Source organism: Bufo bufo, chromosome 5, assembly GCF_905171765.1.
Source record: "Bufo bufo chromosome 5, aBufBuf1.1, whole genome shotgun sequence".
NCBI lineage: Eukaryota > Metazoa > Chordata > Amphibia > Anura > Bufonidae > Bufo > Bufo bufo.
The window spans coordinates 463,811,801-463,832,578 of record NC_053393.1 but is presented as its reverse complement, the minus strand read 5'-3'; the positions used below and the strand labels follow the sequence as shown (position 1 = coordinate 463,832,578).

Sequence of the window (20,778 nt, the reverse complement as noted above, 5' to 3'; positions counted from 1 at the left end):
TAAAAATCATACGGACGTCTGAATGGAGCCTTACAAGGGGGTGATCAATGACAGGGGGGTGATCAGGGAGTCTATATGGGGTGATCAGGGGTGATCAAGGGTGAATAAGGGGTTAATAAGTGACAGGGGGGGGGTGTAGTGTAGTGGTGTTTGGTGCTACATATTACTGAGCTACCTGTGTCCTCTGGTGGTCGATCCAAACAAAAGGGACCACCAGAGGACCAGGTAGCAGGTATATTAGACGCTGTTATCAAAACAGCGTCTAATATACCTGTTAGGGGTTAAAAAAATCACATCTCCAGCCTGCCAGCGAACGATCGCCGCTGGCAGGCTGGAGATCCACTCGCTTACCTTCCGATCCTGTGAACGCGCGCGCCTGTGTGCGCGCGTTCACAGGAAATCTCGCGTCTCGCGAGATGACGCGTATATGCGTGACTGTGCGCAGGACTGCCGCCTCCGGAACGCGATCCTGCGTTAGGCGGTCCGGAGGCGGTTAATGTAATGCCACATAACACTGCAGCTTTTCTGCATGACCAAAACATCACTCTTAGGCCTCATGCACACAACCGTATTTTTTCACGGTCCGCAAAACGGGGTTCCGTTGGTCCGTGATCCGTGACCGTTTTTTCGTCCGTGGTTCTTCCTTGATTTTTGGAGGATCCACGGACATGAAAAAAAAAGTCGTTTTGGTGTCCGCCTGGCCGTGCGGAGCCAAACGGATCCGTCCTGAATTACAATGCAAGTCAATGGGGACGGATCCGTTTGACGTTGACACAATATGGTGCAATTTCAAACGGATCCGTCCCCCATTGACTTTCAATGTAAAGTCAGGAGTTAATATACCATAGGATCTGAGTTTTCTTCAATCCGATGGTATATTTTAACTTGAAGCGTCCCCATCACCATGGGAACGCCTCTATGTTAGAATATACTGTCGGATATGAGTTAGATCGTGAAACTCATATCCGACAGTATATTCTAACACAGAGGCGTTCCCATAGTGATAGGGACACTTCTAGTTAGAATATACTACGAACTGTGTTCATGACTGCCCCCTGCTGCCTGGCAGCACCCGATCTTTTACAGGGGGCTGTGATCCGCACAATTAACCCCTCAGGTGCTGTACCTGAGGGGTTAATTGTGCATATCATAGCCCCCTGTAAGAGATCAGGGGCTGCCAGGCAGCAGGAGGCAGACCCCCCTCCCTCCCCAGTTTGAATATCATTGGTGGCCAGTGTGAGGCCCCCACCCCCCCCTCCCTCCCTCTATTGTATTATCATTGGTGGCCAGTGTGCGGCCTCCCCCGCCCCCCCCCTCCCTCCCTCTATTGTAATATCATTGGTGGCCAGTGTGCGGCCTCCCCCGGCCCCCCCCTCCCTTCCTTTATTGTATTATCATTGGTGGCCAGTGTGCGGCCCCCCCTCTATTGTATTATCATTGGTAGCCAGTGTGCACCCCCCTCTCCCTCCCTCTATTGTAATATCATTGGTGGCCAGTGTGCGGCCTCCCCTCTCCCCCCCCCCCCGATCGGTAACCATGGCAACTAGGACGCTACTGCAGGCCTGGTTGCCATGGTTACTTAGCAATATTACAATATTAGAAGCATCATACTTACCTGCTGCGCTGTCTGTGACCGGCCGGGAGCTCCTCCTACTGGTAAGTGACAGGTCTGTGCGGCGCATTGCTTAATAATCTGTCACTTACCAGTAGGAGGAGCTCCCGGCCGGTCACAGACAGCGCAGCAGGTAAGTATGATGCTTCTAATATTGTAATATTGCTAAGTAACCATGGCAACCAGGCCTGCCGTAGCGTCCTGGTTGCCATGGTTACCGATCGGAGCCCCAGAGATTAAACTGGGACTCCGATCGGAACTCTCCGCTGCCACCAATGATCGGGGGGGGGGGGGGGGGGGGGGGAGGCCGCACACTGGCCACCAATGATATTAATACAATAGAGGGGGGGCCGGGGAGGGGGGCCGCACACTGGACACCAATGATATTACAATAGAGGGAGGGGGGGCCGGGGGAGGCCGCACACTGGCCACCAATGATATTACAATAGAGGGAGGGGGGGCCGGGGGGGGCGCACTGGCCACCAATGAAATTAAAACTGGGGAGGGAGGGGGGTCTGCCCCCTGCTTCCTGGCAGTCCCTGATCTCTTATAGGGGGCTATGATATGCACAATTAACCCCTCAGGTGCAGCACCTGAGGGGTTAATTGTGCGGATCACAGCCCCCTGTAAGAGATCGGGTACTGCCAGGCAGCAGGGGACAGTTATGTACACAGTTCGTAGTATATTCTAACTAGAAGCGTCCCCATCACTATGGGAACGCCTCTGTGTTAGAATATACTGTCAGATATGAGTTTTCACGAAGTGAAAACACATCTCTGAAAAAGCTTTTATGCAGACGGATCTTCGGATCCGTCTGTATGAAAGTAACCTACAGCCACGGATCACGGACGCGGATGCCAATCTTGTGTGCATCCGTGTTCTTTCACGGACCCATTGACTTGAATGGGTCCATGAACAGTTGTCCGTCAAAAAAATAGGACAGGTCATATTTTTTTGACGGACAGGAAACACGGATCACGGATGCGGCAGCAAAACGGTGCATTTTCCGATTTTTCCACGGACCCATTGAAAGTCAATGGGTCCGCGAAAAAAAAAAACGGAAAACGGCACAACGGCCACGGATGCACACAACGGTCGTGTGCATGAGGCCTTAGGCTCCATTCACACGTCCGCAATTTCGTTCCGCATTGTGCGGCCGTTCCGTGGATTGGGGCACGGGCAACATCCGTGCAGCGGGCCGGACCCATTCAACTTGAATGGGTCTGTGGTATATCCGCACCGCGAAAAAAATAATACAGGTCATATTTTTTTGCGGTGCGGAACCACAGAAAGAAACACCACGGAAGCACTCCGTAGTGATTCCGGTGTTCCGTTCCGCATCTCCGGAATTGCGGACCCATTCAAGTGAATGGGTCCGCATCTGTGATGCGGGGTGCACACGGCCGGCGGGCCGCAATACGGCCACAGCCGCCCAACGGCCATGTGCATGAGGCCTAAAAAGGTGATCTGTGGAAAAAGACAATCATCAACCTAGCACTAAACCAAAACCAACAAAATTACCAGCAAATTGCTGTCAATCACACATATTCATTTTCTAGCTTAATAATTTTGAATAGCGTGGTGCAGAACAATATTTGAAGCAAAGCATTTCATAAAGCGACAGCTGTGGAACTTGCCTTTGAAAACCTTCTTAGTTCAACGTCCATCTGTTCCACATTAATCTGCCTCCACTGGGTTTTAACCCAATCAGCAATACAGCTCTGTAAAAGGAATATAAGGTACAGTAAATTCAAAAGTGCCAATAAATGTATGGAAACACGTTTCAGACTTAGGCCTCATGCCCACGACCGTTTTTTTTTAAGGTCCGCAAAAACGGGGTCTGTAGGTCCGTGATCCGTGTCGGTTTTTTCTTCCGTGGGTCTTCCTTGATTTTTGGAGGATCCACGGCATGACGAAAAAGTCGTTTTGGTGTCCGCCTGGCCGTGCGGAGCCAAACGGATCCGTCCTGACTTACAATGCAAGTCAATGGGGACGGATCCGTTTGACGTTGACACAATATGGTGCAATTGCAAACGGATCCGTCCCCCATTGACTTTCAATGTAAAGTCAGGAGTCCCTATTATACCATCGGATCGGAGTTTTCTCCAATCCGATGGTATATTTTAACTTGAAGCGTCCCCATCACCATGGGAACACCTCTATGTTAGAATATACTGTCGGATATGAGTTAGATCGTGAAACTCATATCCGACAGTATATTCTAACACAGAGGCGTTCCCATAGTGATGGGGACACTTCTAGTTAGAATATACTACGAACTGTGTACATGACTGCCCCCTGCTGCCTGGCAGCACCCGATCTTTTACAGGGGGCTGTGATCCGCACAATTAACCCCTCAGGTGCTGTACCTGAGGGGTTAATTGTGCATATCATAGCCCCCTGTAAGAGATCAGGGGCTGCCAGGCAGCAGGGGGCAGACCCCCCTCCCTCCCCAGTTTGAATATCATTGGTGGCCAGTGTGAGGCCCCCACCCCCGTCCCCCCCTCTCTCCCTCTATTGTATTATCATTGGTGGCCAGTGTGCGGCCTCCCCCGCCCCCCCCCCCTCCCTCCCTCTATTGTAATATCATTGGTGGCCAGTGTGCGGCCTCCCCCGGCCCCCCCTCCCTTCCTTTATTGTATTATCGTTGGTGGCCAGTGTGCGGCCCCCCCTCTATTGTATTATCATTGGTGGCCAGTGTGCCCCCCCCTCCCTCCCTCTATTGTAATATTATTGGTGGCCAGTGTGCAGCCTCCCCTCTCTCCCCCCCCCGATCGGTAACCATGGCAACTAGGACGCTACTGCAGGCCTGGTTGCCATGGTTACTTAGCAATATTACAATATTAGAAGCATCATACTTACCTGCTGCGCTGTCTGTGACCGGCCGGGAGCTCCTCCTACTGGTAAGTGACAGGTCTGTGCGGCGCATTGCTTAATAATCTGTCACTTACCAGTAGGAGGAGCTCCCGGACGGTCACAGACAGCGCAGCAGGTAAGTATGATGCTTCTAATATTGTAATATTGCTAAGTAACCATGGCAACCAGGCCTGCCGTAGCGTCCTGGTTGCCATGGTTACCGATCGGAGCCCCAGAGCGATTAAACTGGGACTCCGATCGGAACTCTCTGCTGCCATCAATGATCGAGGGGGGGGGGGGGGGGGGGGCCGCACACTGGCCACCAATGATATTAATACAATAGAGGGGGGGCCGGGGAGGGGGGCCGCACACTGGCCACCAATGATAATACAATAAAAGGAGGGAGGGGGGGCCGGGGGAGGCCGCACACTGGCCACCAATGATATTACAATAGAGGGAGGGGGGGCCGGGGGGGCGCACTGGCCACCAATGAAATTAAAACTGGGGAGGGAGGGGGGTCTGCCCCCTGCTTCCTGGCAGTCCCTGATCTCTTATAGGGGGCTATGATATGCACAATTAACCCCTCAGGCACCCCCCTCCCTCCCCAGTTTTAAATTCATTGGTGGCCAGTGCGGCCCCCCCTCCGTTCCCTGTATTACTGTACATTCATTGGTGGCCAGTGCGGCCCCCCTCCCTCCCCTGTATTACTGTACATTCATTGGTGGCCAGTGCAGCCCCCCCTCCCTCCCCTGTATTACTGTACATTCATTGGTGGCCAGTGCGGCCCTCCCTCCCCTGTATTACTGTACATTCATTAGTGGCTAGTGCGGCCCCTCCTCCCTCCCCTGTATTACTGCACATTCATTGGTGGCCAGTGTGCCCCCCCTCCCTCCCCCTCCTAATTACAATTCCCCCCCCATCATTGGTGGCAGCGGAGAGTTCCGATCGGAGTCCCAGTTTAATCGCTGGGACTCCGATCGGTAACCATGGCAACCAGGACGCTACTGCAGTACTGGTTGCCATGGTTACTTAACAATTTTAGAAGCATTATACTTACCTTCGCTGTCTGTGACCGGCCGGGCGCTCCTCCTACTGGTAAGTGACAGGTCTGTGTGGCGCATTGCTTATAGCACAGACCTGTCACTTACCAGTAGGTGGAGCGCCCGGCCGGTCACAGACATCGCAGGTAAGTATAATGCTTCTAAAAATTGCTAAGTAACCATGGCAACCAGGACTGCAGTAGCGTCCTGGTTGCCATGGTTACCGATCGGAGCCCCAGCGATTAAACTGGGACTCCGATCGGAACTCTCCGCTGCCACCAATGATGGGCATCTACACCTGGTGCCGGCCCAGACTTAAAGGACATACAGAAGTCAGCGCATGCTTGCTGAGATATATGTACATATACAATGAGAAATAGCAACAGCATAAGCTTATAAACCGGTAAAATATACATATATTTTTTTTTGTGAAGATTTTAAATGTCCAGGTCAGACGTGCGCGGTGTGTAGATAGTGAGACACAGAGATATTTAAGAAGATATGATGTTGAGTCAATATTTGTTTTTGACTGTATTTTGTCTAAGGGAACAGCTTTTGCTCATGTTAGTTTTTTTTCGTGTTATATTGAAAATGGAGGTCTCAAACAATATATATACATTTATATGCAGGATAAATCCAGACATTTATCCTGCGCTGGTTGCAGACCGCTATTAAACTAACCAAGAAGGGGGGGGATTTTAATTAGGAGGGGGGGGGGAGAGGGGAGGCCGCACTGGCCACCAATGAGTGTAATACAGGGGAGGGAGGGGGGTGTGCCCCCTCCTGCCTGGCAGCACCTGATCTCTTACAGGGGGCTATAATACGCACAATTAACCCCTCAGGTGCGGCACCTAAGGGGTTAATTGTGCGGATCACAGCCTCCTGTAAGAGATCGGGTGCTGCCAGGCAGCAGGGGGCAGTCATGTACACAGTTCGTAGTATATTCTAACTTGAAGCGTCCACATCACTAGCTCTGAAAAAGCTTTTATGCAGACGGATCTGCGGATCTGTCTGTGTGAAAGTAGCCTACGGCCACGGACCACGGACCACGGGCGCGGATATCAATCTTGTGTGCATCCGTGTTTTTTCACGGACCCATTGACTTGAATGGGTCCGTGAACCGTTGTCCGTCAAAAAAATAGGACAGGTCATATTTTTTTTGACGGACAGGAAACACGGATCACGGCCGCGGATGAACAACGGTGCGTTTTCCGAGTTTTCAACGGACCCATTGAAAGTCAATGGGTCCGCAGAAAATCACGGAAAACGGAACAACGGCCACGGATGCACACAACGGTCGTGTGCATGAGGCCTTAGGCTCCATTCACACGTCCGCAATTTCGTTCCGCATTTTGCGGAACGGAATTGCGGACCCATTCATTCCTATGGGGCAGCACGATGTGCCGCCCGGACACGGAATTGCGGATCCGCACTTCCGGGTCCGCACTTCCGTTCCGCAAAAAAATAGAACATGTTCTATTCTTGTCCGCAAGTGCGGACAAGAACAGGCATATTCTATTAGTGCCGGCAATGTGTGGTCCGCAAAATGTGGAACGCACATTGCCGCTTTCCGTGTTTTGCGGATCCGCGGCTCCGTGGATCCGCAAAACACGTTGCGGACATGTGAATGGAGCCTTAAAGAGAATCTGTCACCAGGAAATTCATTGCTAAATCCCACACAGATTTATCTGGTTCAAAGGGAAACTGGCTTAGTTGTCCAGAGCAACCAATCAGATTCCACCTTTCATTTTACAGAGCTTCTTTGGAAAATGAAAGGAGCAATCTCATTGTTCGCTATGGGCAACTAAGTAAGTTTTCCTTTGCACCAGTTTTGATCTCCTACACTACCTTGTAGGGATACCTCAGCTGAATGTAATGATATCCCTTGGTGATCTGTTGCTTCATTCTGCAGAAAAAGTACTTTTAATCCATATGCAAATGAGCATTTAGGTGCACCAAAGGTGGGCCCAAGCACTCTCTGCTCCTCCTGCTTCTTCTACCAGCCCTTCTCTCTGTCAATGCCAGGTTCCTGCATAGCCATCTCTCCTGGCCCTGTCAATCAAGAGGGAGGGGCAACCCAAGGAAGCAGGAGGAGCAAGGGCCAGCCCTCGCTGCACTTAACTGCTCATTTGCATAGAGACTAAATAACTTTTTCTCCAGAGAGAAACAACAGATCGCTATGCGAAATATATGATTATACAAATTAATTAACCCTACAAGAAATTGTTAGGCTTATTCTTCAAATAGCCCAAATTCAAAACTCCAGCACTCCTTAAAACCTCCAAGTATAATTGTCACATTAAAAGCATCAAGAAAAAGCTGAGAGACGCTCACAAATAAAGGAGTCCTGTCCTCGGTCATAGTTTAGCCTCCCTGATTCACAGACACATATTAGAAACAAAATATCACTTCCTGTTCAGATGTTTGAAGATCGACACTTTGACATCCATAGTAGACTTGACAAAGCACCTCAAGCATAATTCACATTATAATATCACAATTGCAAATTCAGTGAAAATATTTAGAATCTGTTTGCAAATTCATTTCATAAGGAGACCTAGTATCCAGATTAAAGGGGTTGTCCCATCTCAACATTTCTGGAATATACCTAGGATCTGCCAGGTGTCAGATAGGCGCGGCTCCCACCTCGGAGACCCGCTCTTATTTCCAGGAAGGGGCCCCTGAAGTGAAGTAGAGCACACGACAGGTGTAGCATTCTCTCCATTCACTTCTATAGCCGGGCATGGACGCTCAGCTATTTTCAGAGTTCCCGTTGCGGTAAATGAAGGGTGGCTGCACATGAGCGGCTGCTTCCCCTCCCCGCCACTTTGAAAGCCCTGTTCTGAAGATAGGAGAAGGTCTCAGAGGTGGGACCCACACCTATGTGGCATTTGTGGTATAACCTAGCCAGAAATATTGAAATGTGACAACCACTTTAAATCCAGAAAGTCTCTCTGTTACGTGGCTTATATTTCCAAATGTCCCCTGGCCAGGGTTTAGTCACTTTTTCCAGCCGTCACCTGAAGGATGTCTAATTTACCAAGCATGTGCAGCCTAAAAATGCTTAAAAGCAGCTGATATATTGCGTGTGCCAGGGCTATAAGGGTACAGCCACACGCTCAGGTTTCTGGGTGCAGTTTTGGAAGCAGAACCAGCAGTGAATTCACAAAAGAGGAGAATTTGTATCTCTCCTTTTTATGATCCACTCTTGATTTTGGCTTCCAAAATTGCATGCAGAAACCCGACCTTGTGGCCGTATCCTTAAAGGGGTTTTCCGCTTTTTACTTATCCTCAGGATAGGTCATCAATATCAGATCGGCGTGGCCGACTCCCAACACCCCTACTGTGCCGATCACCTGTTTGAAGAGAAAGCAGTGCTGCCTTCTCTGTTTACCTCTTTGCCGCAGCAATTGCAGCGGTGAGCAGGTGTAATTACAAGTGGGGCGTCCCCATTCGATTCTATGGGACCGTTCCTTCCTGTTCAAGTAAATACTACAGAACTGTCCCGTAGAAGTGAGTGGGGACTCCTAACTTGTAATTACACCTGCTCACTACTGCAATTGCTGTTGATCAGTGGAGGTGCCAGGAGTCGGACTCTGGGAGATTAAAAGTGGACAACCCCTTTAATGTCCCAAACTTGCTCAGCCATTCTTTTCCTCATAAGTCTTACTGTACAGCCCACATTTTGAGTTGTGCATTGTATACACTGGATGAATAATATCATAGATCTGTACAGATGATATACAGGGAGAGTCAAAAGTCTCAGGACACCCTTTTATTTCAGAAACGAAAGGGAAAATGAAATATCTGAATACTCCAGCAAGTAATGGGTGAGGTGGCCTATCTTTTAGGCTATGTCCACAACATAGCTGCCATCTTGAAAGCTGCCATATTGGATCAATGGCAAATCTTTCAAATGGGAAGGGGGACATGTAGCATATCAAAGGAGAACAGAAGTTTCTCAAAAAATGATTGCCACAATCAGATTTGCATTATTTCTTGTGGTTCAAAAGTTATCAAAACAGAAAGTTTGTGAGAAAATTCTGGTCTTCTTTGATATGCTACATGAGCCCCTTCCCATTGGAAAAAAAACTCAATATAGCGGCTTTCAAGATGGCCTTACTTGATTCACCCATTACTTGCTGGGGTATTCAGATATTTTATTTTCTCTTTCGTGCCTTGAGACTTTCGACCCTGTATATAGACAATTTAACACAAGAATTGAAAATTATACCACGCTGAAATCATATTTAAAGAGAAATATGGTCCCAAGAGGGTTAGGAATACTGCTTCTTTAGGGGAGGGGAATGACATACTCTCGGTATGCTCACTTACAGTACTTTGATATTAGTAAAATACGTGGAACGGAAATAACAAGAAATAGGAGAAACGACTAAAGCCATTGGGATTTGTGATTCACTACAGAAACACACTTCATATCCACTGAAACATCTGACAGCAAGCCACAGGAAAATATTAAAACTGTAAAGATATTATACTGCAAACTAAAAGAAGAACAAAATTCACCTGAGATGTACGTATGGGGCTATGTCTCAGGTGCAGTTTACAATTGGCAAAATAAAAAGGTCTAATACCCCACGTAACCCACGTTCCATTCTGAAGAAAAAGTATAAACCACATGGGAAATATAATAAAGAAGTGTTCTTTACGTCTCTGGATTGTGATACAACAGAAGGGGGTTATTGATATCACAGACTCTGAGGGATATAGTGGAGATACCTCTATGAGCCATACTGAACAGCTAAAAAACGTGATACAGACTGCAAAAAATGAGGAGGCATTTTGAAATCAAAGCCACAGGTAAAAAACGCATCAGGTCTAGCTCACACGTCAGTTTTTTGGTCAGTGATTTCCATGTATGCCAAAACCCGGAGAGGAGGCTACACAGAGATAAGGTACAATGAGAGATCTGCTCCTGTGATGTGTTTTTGACCCGCACCTGGTTTGGGCTCACAATCACTGATGGAAAACACTGACCAAATCACTGAAGAGTAAATTTGGCCTCAGATGGCAAGGGGGATATGAAACTCAGAAGAACAAGAGATATCAATGGAGGACAAGCAGCTGGACAAAAGGAAGACGGGAAATACCAGGACTTCTAGGATCCCCACTGTTACTACTTTTGATCATAAAAAAGAGTTGGATATCCCATTACAGCTCAGAATTTGTAACATCTTGGATAATAACCCAATCAGTGTGCTCAGCAAGGGTCTCCATTTTATTCCACACTGACAAATTGATTTTTATAAACTTTCACACTTGCATTTTTAACTGATCCGGCAGGTTTCAGCAAAAATGCTTCAGTTTTTGATAATACAACCGGCTGCATCCGTTATGAACAGATCCGGTTGTATTAGCTTTAAAATAGCCAAGACGGATCCGGCATTAATATCATTGTAAGTCAATGGGTGCTGGATAGGTTTTCCATTGAGTCAGCGAAAATAGATCCGGCACCATTGATTTGCATTGTGTGTCATGCCGTTTTGCTCCGTATCCCATGGCGGACAGAAGCCCGCTGCTTGCAGCGGTTTTCTGTCCGGCATGGGAACGCAACCAAATGGAATGGAATACATTCTGGTGCATTATGTTCCCTTCAGTTCAGTTTTGTCCCCATTGACAATGCATGGGGAAAAAAAGAAGCACTTGTGAAAGAAGCCTTACTTGATTCAATTCCATTAAAAGGTTGATTATGGTTAAAAAAAAAAAAAAAAAAATGAACAAAGATACTGTTCAAATCTGCCTTCCGATCACACCCCTTTCCCAATTTCACACATAAAAATATATAAACAATAAAAAAGTGTTAGGTATTGCCGCGTCCGAAAATGTCTGAACAATTAAAATATTTAAAAGAATTCCTATACTGTAAACGCCGTCACTGGTCGAGTCGCCATTTTTAGTCACCTTGCCCCCCCCACCCCAAAATAAATAACAGTGATCAAAAAGTCGTATGTACCAAAAAAAAAAAATTACAGTTCATTCTGCAAAAAGCAAGCCCTCATACAGCTCTGTAGACAAAAACCTTGGTGGAATTGTGCTTTTTTTTCAATTTTACCCCATTTTCCAATAAAAGACATGGTGAATTTAAAGGGGTTGTCTGGGTTAAGAGCTGAACCAGAACATATACCCATTTTCACCCCTTCGGCCCCGTCTGACATGAGCATTTCATGTTGGTAGCTTGTTCGTTTATATTTTCACACGGCGAAGGCTTCAACCTAGCAGTGTTGCCTGTGATGTCACTGGCACTGACGGGTGGGCTTTAGCGCTGCCCTAGCCGTTTTACAGCCCATCAGTGCCAGTGACGTGGTAAGCCCAGTACGTCACCGATCTCCAAAAAAAAGCCTTTGCCCTGCACGATTCAGATGATGTGTATCTGGCCTAAGAAACATTGTAATGCTCATATCAGGGGGGCTGCCTGGGTGAAAACAGGGATATGTCTGGGTTCAGCTCTAAACCCGGACAACCCCTTTAAATGGTGCCATTAAAAAATGCATCTCGTCCTGCAAAAAATAAGCCTTCATATGGCTATATGAACAGAAAATTTAAAAAGTTATGGCTATTGGAATGTGGGGAGGACATTTTTTTTTATGAAAATAGGCCCGGTCTTTAAGGGGCTAAAATCAATTTTGGACATGACAGACTCCCCTTAATATAACCCTGCATAATCGTGGGTTAGAATAGATTGTAGGCACGGTTTTGGAAGTGCTTAATCAATTAGATTCCTTGGAGGAAGCCACATGCACACTGGAATTGTAGTATAGTGTCCAATGAATTTGACTAAATGTTTCACATATCCTGATTGAATACTGTGTTAGAAAAAAGTGTGTCGATTTGTCTTGGACCATTTATTCCTCTGCATTAAAAAATAAAATATGCCTGTTTATAATAAAACCTTTTTAGCTATAAACCAAGTAGAGTAAATCATGGGAGCATACAGGGGCGGATTGGCCATAGACCTTATAGGGAAATTTCCCAGTCAGCCAATGCTCAGTGGGCCGCCTGAGCCCTCCTCACAGCCGGCCAGTAGAAGTTTTTGTGGATGTATTTTGTGATGGACTGGAATTTGGCTCTGTTGGGGTGGTATAATGTGCCATCATTTCATCCCGCAAAAAATTAGACCCTACCTAAGATAATTGCCCAAAAACTTAAAAAATTATGGCTCTCAGATTATGGAAACACTAAAACATGATTTTTTTGGCTTCAAAAATGAAATCATTGTGTAAAACTTACATAAATAAAAAGAAAGTATACATATTAGGTATCGCAGCGTCCGTAATAACTTGCTCTATAAAAATATCACATGACCTAACCCCTCAGGGGAATACCGTAAAAAAAAAAAAAAAAATGGTGTAAAAAAAGCCATTTTTTGTCACCTTACATCACAAAAAGTGTAATAGCAAGCGATCAAAAAGTCATACGCACCCTAAAATAGTGCCAATAAAACCGTCATCTCATCCCGCAAAAACCGTACCCTACCCAAGGTAATTGCCCAAAAACTGAAAAAATTATGGCTCTCAGACTATGGAAACACTAAAACATGATTTTTTTTGCTTCAAAAATGAAATCATTGTGTAAAACTTACATAAATAAAAAAAGTATACAGATGGTCTATAAAAATATCACATGATCTAACCTGTCAGATGAATGTTGTAAAAAACAAAAAATAAAAAGTGCCAAAACAGCTATTTCTTGTTACCTTGCCTCACAAAAAGTGTAATATAGAGCAACCAAAAATCATATGTACCCTAAACTAGTACCAACAATACTGCCACCCTATCCCGTAGTTTCTAAAATGGGGTCACTTTTTTGGAGTTTCTACTCTAGGGGTGCATCAGGGGGGCTTCAAATGTAACATGGTGTAAAAAAAAACAGTCCAGCAAAACCTGCCTTTCAAAAACCGTAAGGCATTCCTTTCCTTCTGCGCCCTGCCGTGTGCCCGTACAGCGGTTTACGACCACATATGGGGTGTTTCTGTAAACGACAGAATCAGGGCCATAAATATTGAGTTTGGTTTGGCTGTTAACCCTTGCTTTGTAACTGGAAAAGAATTATTAAAATGAAAAATCTGTCAAAAAAGTGAAATTTTGAAATTGTATCTCTATTTTCCATTAATTCTTGTGGAACACCTAAGGGTTAACGACGTTTGTAAAATCAGTTTTGAATACCTTGAGGGGTGTAGTTTATAGAATGGGGTCATTTTTGGGTGGTTTCTATTATGTAAGCCTCGCAAAGTGACTTCAGACCTGAACTGGTCCCAAATAAAATTGGGTTTTTGAAAATTTCAGAAAAATTTCAAGATTTTCTTCTAAACTTCTAAGCCTTGTAACATCCCCAAAAAATTTAATATCCTTCCCAAAATGATCCAAACATGAAGTAGACAAATGGGGAATGTAAAGTAATAACTATTTTTGGAGGTATTACTATGTATTATAGAAGTAGAGAAATTTAAACTTGGAAATTTGCAATTTTTTACAAATTTTTGGTAAATTTGGTATTTTTTTATAAATAAAAAAATAATAATTTTACTTCATTTTACCAGTGTCATGAAGTACAATATGTGACGAAAAAACAATCTCAGAATGGCCTGGATAAGTCAAAGCGTTTTAAAGTTATCAGCACTGAAAGTGACACTGGTCAGATTTGCAAAAAATGGCCAAGTCCAGAAGGTGAAATAGGGCCGAGTCGTTAAGGGGTTAAGTTCCCAGTCCGCCTCTGGGAGCATACAACATCAACAGGCTACCTAATACAATACACGCTAACAATCCAACAGTCTACCCATTATGAAAATGTATGCTTGTGCTGTGCCCATGTAAACTGTAGCATCCAGAAATGGCTGTATCCATAGACACACAAGCGAGTTCAATGTGAGAAACTCGCTGCGTGTGGCATTGAGAGTTTCCGTTCTGACCTCTGCTCTTCTGACAGTATCGCACAGCGTTATAATGATTTCTAAGGCTGTGTGTCCCTGTGAGACCTGAAATCTTCATTATGTCAGAGTAATTCCATAGATTCCAGGTCTCTCAGGGTCAGATGGCCTGTTAGAACAGGACCTCACACTGCCACACGCAACAAGTTTCTTGCATTAAATTCGCTTGTGTGTGTCTGGCCTAAGAAACATTGTAATGCTCAGACACTGCAATCCATACCTGAACATTATATATAATGTCCCACAATTCCTTAAGCAATTTTATTTCCTCGCGGCATTTCTTCATTTGCTTATAATCGGGAACAGCTACTTCAAACAGATCAGCGGATTCTTGTATCTGTTTCACTTCTAGCTCTAAGGCACGCAGGTCTTGGTTGGCCTATGAGAGAAAGACAGATAAATGAAGGCTAGTCCTTTCACCACACCAATGGTTTTCCTTGTCTAACACACCATTTACATGGGTTGATTAACAGGGCAATGATCAGAAACAAACTGTTCGTTCCCGATCATTGCCCCATTTTTTAGTGGCACTAGAGCAACATTTTACACGCAGCATCAGCAAAACTTTTTTTTTATTAAAACCGGTATCAATATTGGCTTATAATCTGGGCTGTTTGGGCTGCTACTTGAGGCTCCTGAGGGGGCCATGGCTGCCCAAACATGGTATGCAAGCTAGGTATTATCAAGGCAATTGCTAAGAATCGTGGCAAAACCACAATAGAACTGCTTTGTACAATGGGTCCGGGGCTAAAGACTTAAAAGCATGTACTTTATCACAGCTTTGCCACCACTTGTGGCTTTAAACGTGACACAGGCACTTGCTGAAGGACCTTTAGATGGTCACATGACCTCTGACGGTTTTCAAGCTACATGACAGAGCAGCAAGGAGGAGCTGATGGGTAAGTGTATAGGGTCTGGTGTCTGTTATTAGGGGGTTCTTTATTTAGGGTTCCAGTTTGAGCATCTGTATTTACTGAGAAGGTCTGGGACTGTATTTAGAAGATCTGCTTTAGGAGTCTGTATTTATTTAAGGGGTCTTGTTTGGGGATCTGCATTTATTTCAGGGTGTGGTCTTCGTCTGTATTCAGAAAACCTGCTTTGTGGTTCTATATTAGGTTAGGGGGTCTGTTCTGGGTCTGTGTTTATTTAGGCGGTCTGGCCAGAGGTCTATTCTTGGGTCTTTATTTGTTAAGGGGGAGTCTGGTCTGCGACTGTAAGGGTACATCCACACGGGGCATATACACAGTACTATCGCAGGGAGAAAATCTGCAGCATTTTAGGGTACGTCTATACAGGTCATAAAATGAATCCGCTGCGGATTTTGCTGTAGAATCAAAGGCAAAATCTGCATGAAATAAATGGCTGCACGTTTGATGCAGATTTCCCTGTCTGCATTTCAAAGAGTAAAATCTATGGCGGAAATCCACAGCATAAATTGGAATGATGAGGATTTCAAATCAGCTTTTCTGCTGCGACTTTTGCCACATACAGTACAGACCAAAAGTTTGGACACACCTTCTCATTCAAAGAGTTTTCTTTATTTTCATGACTATGAAGGCATCAAAACTATGAATTAACACATGTGGAATTATATACATAACAAACAAGTGTGAAACAACTGAAAATATGTCATATTCTAGGTTCTTCAAAGTAGCCACCTTTTGCTTTGATTACTGCTTTGCACACTCTTGGCATTCTCTTGATGAGCTTCAAATTGGTCTTCCAACAGTCTTGAAGGAGTTCCCAGAGATGCTTAGCACTTGTTGGCCCTTTTGCCTTCACTCTGCGGTCCAGCTCACCCCAAACCATCTCGATTGGGTTCAGGTCCGGTGACTGTGGAGGCCAGGTCATCTGGCGCAGCACCCCATCACTCTCCTTCATGGTCAAATAGCCCTTATTTTCAAAGTTTTCCCAATTTTTCGGCTGACTGACTGACCTTCATTTCTTAAAGTAATGATGGCCACTCGTTTTTCTTTACTTAGCTGCTTTTTTCTTGCCATAATACAAATTCTAACAGTCTATTCAGTAGGACTATCAGCTGTGTATCCACCTGACTTCTCCTTAACGCCACTGATGGTCCCAACCCCATTTATAAAGGCAAGAAATCCCACTTAGTAAACCTGACAAGGCACACCTGTGAAGTGAAAACCATTTCAGGGGACTACCTCTTGAAGCTCATCAAGAGAATGCCAAGAGTGTGCAAAGCAGTAATCAAAGCAAAAGGTGGCTACTTTGAAGAACCTAGAATATGACATATTTTCAGTTGTTTCACACTTCTTTGTTATGTATATAATTCCACATGTGTTAATTCATAGTTTTGATGCCTTCAGTGTGAATCTACAATTTTCATAGTCATGAAAATAAAGAAAACTCTTTGAATGAGAAGGTGTGTCCAAACTTTTGGTCTGTATTGTATGTGCACCCGAATCCACAGGTTCCACATGGGGGGTTTGCCTCAGATTCCTTGTGGATTCTTTTGCAGATATGTGGAAAAAGCCAGGTGGCAGTGGAGAAGGGGTGGGGAGCAAGTTTTGGGAACAGCCCAGGCATTATGGTCTACTTAAACCACCATTAGAAACACTGGCCTTAAAGAGAAGCCGTCACCAGTTTTCTGCTGCCCTCACTTTTAAATCCTAAGGCCTCTTTCACACGGGCAAGTTTTCCACGCAGGTGCAATGCGTGAGGTGAACGCATTGCACCCACACTGAATCTGAACCCATTCACTTCTATGGGGCTGTGTACATGAGCGGTGATTTTAACGCATCATTTGTGCGTTGCGTGAAAATCGCAGCATGCTCTATATTGTGCGTTTTTCACGCAACGCAGTGCGTGAAAGGGGCTGCGTGAAAATCGCAAGCATCCACAAGCAAGTGCAGATGTGGTGCGATTTTCATGCATGGTTGCTAGGATGAAAGTCTATTCACTGTATTATTTTCCCTTATCACATTGTTATAATACAGAATGCTTAGTAGAAGGTCAATTGAGGGTTAAAAAATAAAAATTAACTCACCTCCTCCAATTGATCGCGTAGCTGCCGGTCTCCTGTTCTTTCTTCAGGACCTGTCAAAGGACGTGTGGTGACATCACTGTGCTCATCACATGAAACATGATGGACCATGTGATGAGCTCAGTGACGTCACCACAGGTCCTTTGACAGGTCCTGAAGAAAGAACAGGAGACCGGCAGCTACGCGATCAATTGGAGGAGGTGAGTTAATTTTTATTTTTTAACCCTCAATTGACCTTCTACTGAGCATTCTGTATTAAAGAATGCTATTATTTTCCCTTATCACAATGTGATAAGGGAAAATAATAACATTTACAGAATACTGAAACCAAATCCGAACTTCTGTGAAGAAGTCCGGGTTCGGGTACCAAACATGTCAATTTTTCTCACGCGCGTGCAAAACGCATTGAAACGCTTTTCACTCGCGGGGAAAAAATCACGCATGTTCCCGCAACTCACCCCCAACGCCCGTGTGAACCCAGCCTAACAGCTCCAGCGCATGCTGAACGAGTCCCCATATTTATGAGCTCACTGCTTTCCCTGCCCACTTGTCTCTGATTCACAGTTTTGTCCCACATTAATCAGCAGCAGGTGGGCCGAGACAACCATGAGCTCATGAATATGGGGGCTCATTCGGCAAGCACTGGAGCTGTTTAGCACAAGGTTTTGGCAAAACGGCTGGGTGAATTAAGGAAAGTGACCCAGCATTTTGCTAAGGGGACCTGTCACTAGTTTATGTTGATCTTTATTATTTATTTTATTGCTTTTATGCACTTTACGCACTTATATAGCGCTTTACAGACATTAGCATCAAGCTGTCCCCAATGGGGCTCACAATCTTCCCTATCAGTATGTCTTTGGAGTGTGGGAGGAAACCTTGACCTGGTGACAGATTCTCTTTAAAAAATCCCTCCCATTCCCTTTAATATCTAAAGTGCGGCATTAGCAGCAGTTGTTGACGGCTTATTTTACATACCTTATCCAGAAGAATATATGGATTTTGAGAATTGTACGAGAATGGAGTTTCCAGGCAAAACATCTCCCTGAAATTATTCTGTTTCAACTGGGAGAAAAAAAAAATCATAAGGAATATAGAATATGTCTATGATATGAACTGTAAAATACATAAAGTAATCTAGAACTTTACTTACATCAAAAGCAACACATCTTTTCCTGACAACAGAAACCTCTGCTATCTGCAGAGGAGACAGGTCATGTTTCACAGTAACTGCTGTTTTTTTGGTGTTGTTCCATTTTTCTGGTAGCTCCTACGGAAGGTAATGTAAAAAAAAGGAGCAAAAACGCATTTTAAGACTTTGTTAAAGTTCAGTTTTTTGTTCTGCCACAGAATTTACTGTATTCATTTTGGAGACAGTGCCCACGATATCGATGAAAGATGTATATAGAATTTCAAGTCAGAGTACTGAAAATAAAAATAAGGTCCATACAGGTCCTAGGATGGACCGATATGGTCCATCTCTTTATAGAGATGCCATAAGTTGCCCATAAGTAGAGATGAGCGAAATTTGTTCACGCTTCATTTACTGGTAAAAGGTGAATTGCGTTATGGATTCCGTTACCACGGACCATAACGCAATTCAATGACGGAATGCATAATGGAATGCCTTTAGAGGCATTTCGTTATTCATTCAGTCATATTAGAAGTCTGTGTGGGCTGCAAAACGGATCCGTCCGTTTCTGTTATGCAGGGGAGTCCGAAGTAAAGGAAGCGTGAACGAATTTCAAAATATGAAAATTGCTCATCTCTACCCATAAGCTTCAATGTAAAAAAAAAAAAGATAATAAAATAGACAGTGGATTATTCTAATTTGAGGGGTGCCTCTAGGGTGGTATGCACAATTCCATACAGCAGAATATACCAACACTCTTTTGGCCTCTGGTCAGTACATGGGGTCCTATGGATATGATGACATATGCGCAGGGAGCGTTGTGAATGTAGCCTAAACTGTGGAAATTAAGACTCTCAGCACATTTTGGAGAACAGAAGCAATGACTGGTTAATAAACTGAAAGTGCATGTAAGTAGCTGGATTTTTCCATATTTGTATTCACAAATTTCACTGTACAAATGCTACAGTAAGTTCTGATGAAAAGATCGCTGGGTTCTAGCCAGTAATTCAACTTATTCATGGTCATTTCTGTGACTGTGGGAAGAAGGCATAGGAAGTCACAGCACAAAATTCTAGAAGAGTTACCTCCAGCTGTGTGTAAATCTGATCTGGCAGTTTTTGTCCATAACTTTCTAACAAGGCAATGGTCTGTTTGATGGGTTCAAAAAGCTCATCAGTTGCTGCTTGTCTGTCTCTCACGGCCAGAATGTGCTCCATAATGCCAACAAGTGCAGCATAGTTTCCTTCGGGCACTTTCTGCTGAAGACCAGAATCTGTCACCTTAATAAATTCCTCCAGGTCAGACAAACTATGAAAATACAAAACAAGTTTGTGTGTTACAAAAAATAAAATAAAAAATGTAATGGTCACTGTAGTTCTAGGCAATGTTGCATAAATCTATAGTATGGGTGACTATAAGAAACTATGTAATATATCTTAGCAGAAAAAAAAGCCTTTTCTAGTGTTTCCAGTTGTTTCTTTCCACCCACTCCCTTTTCTAAGCTAACTTTCTCTCTGAAATTCATGAGAAATCTGTCTTGCGAGACCAAGACGGGGCTTCCTGCTCACTGCTGGATTAGATTGCATCATCCCATTGAAATCTTTGGAGAGTGCAGAGGGAAGGAGAAAGCGTACAGAGACCAGACATCACTGGAATCATTCAGCACATTCAGCAGCTAATAGTAAGTTTTCTATCTCACCCCGACTGCTTTATTCACATCTTTACTGTTCACTATTTCTCCATAATGTCCTGTATGCAGCTTCTGACTGAATCTGAGTGAGAGAGAGTCTAAGGTTGTATTACACTGGCAGATTTTCTGATACATGATCGCTAATGAGTATTCGTAGTAACGTTCGTTAGCGATCAACTGGCAGTGTAATACTGGCACCGATTCCCCTATGAACAATCTCGTTCATCAGGCAATCGTGATCTTTCAGCATGCTAAAAGATCACAATCTGCTGCCATCAAACAACTGGACAGCATTGAGACGAGCGATGGCATAACGATAGCTCCTCCCCATGCTGTGGAGGAGATCGCTGCATGTAATAGCAGTGGTCTCTTCCGCGACCGAGCAAGCAATTGCCGGGAAAGAACGCTTCCCTCCCGACAATCGCCTGTATGATCGCTAGGTCTAATACAGGCTTTAGGGAGCAAAATCTAACAAATCATGCTTTTTTCCAACACTTTTG

The 20,778-nt window shown here is 44.7% G+C and overlaps 1 protein-coding gene across 1 annotated transcript in view; it reads right to left on the bottom strand.

Moving 5' to 3' along the window:
- Positions 1-20,778, bottom strand: part of DNAH11 (dynein axonemal heavy chain 11) — a 303,358-nt gene that overhangs the window by 216,542 nt on the left and 66,038 nt on the right. The window contains exons 19-23 of the mRNA XM_040433722.1: positions 19,674-19,896; positions 18,610-18,726; positions 18,435-18,521; positions 14,673-14,831; positions 3,250-3,333 (exon numbers count right to left, since the gene is read on the bottom strand). Coding sequence (XP_040289656.1) covers positions 3,250-3,333; positions 14,673-14,831; positions 18,435-18,521; positions 18,610-18,726; positions 19,674-19,896 — 670 coding nt within the window. The remainder of the gene's footprint in view (positions 1-3,249; positions 3,334-14,672; positions 14,832-18,434; positions 18,522-18,609; positions 18,727-19,673; positions 19,897-20,778) is intronic.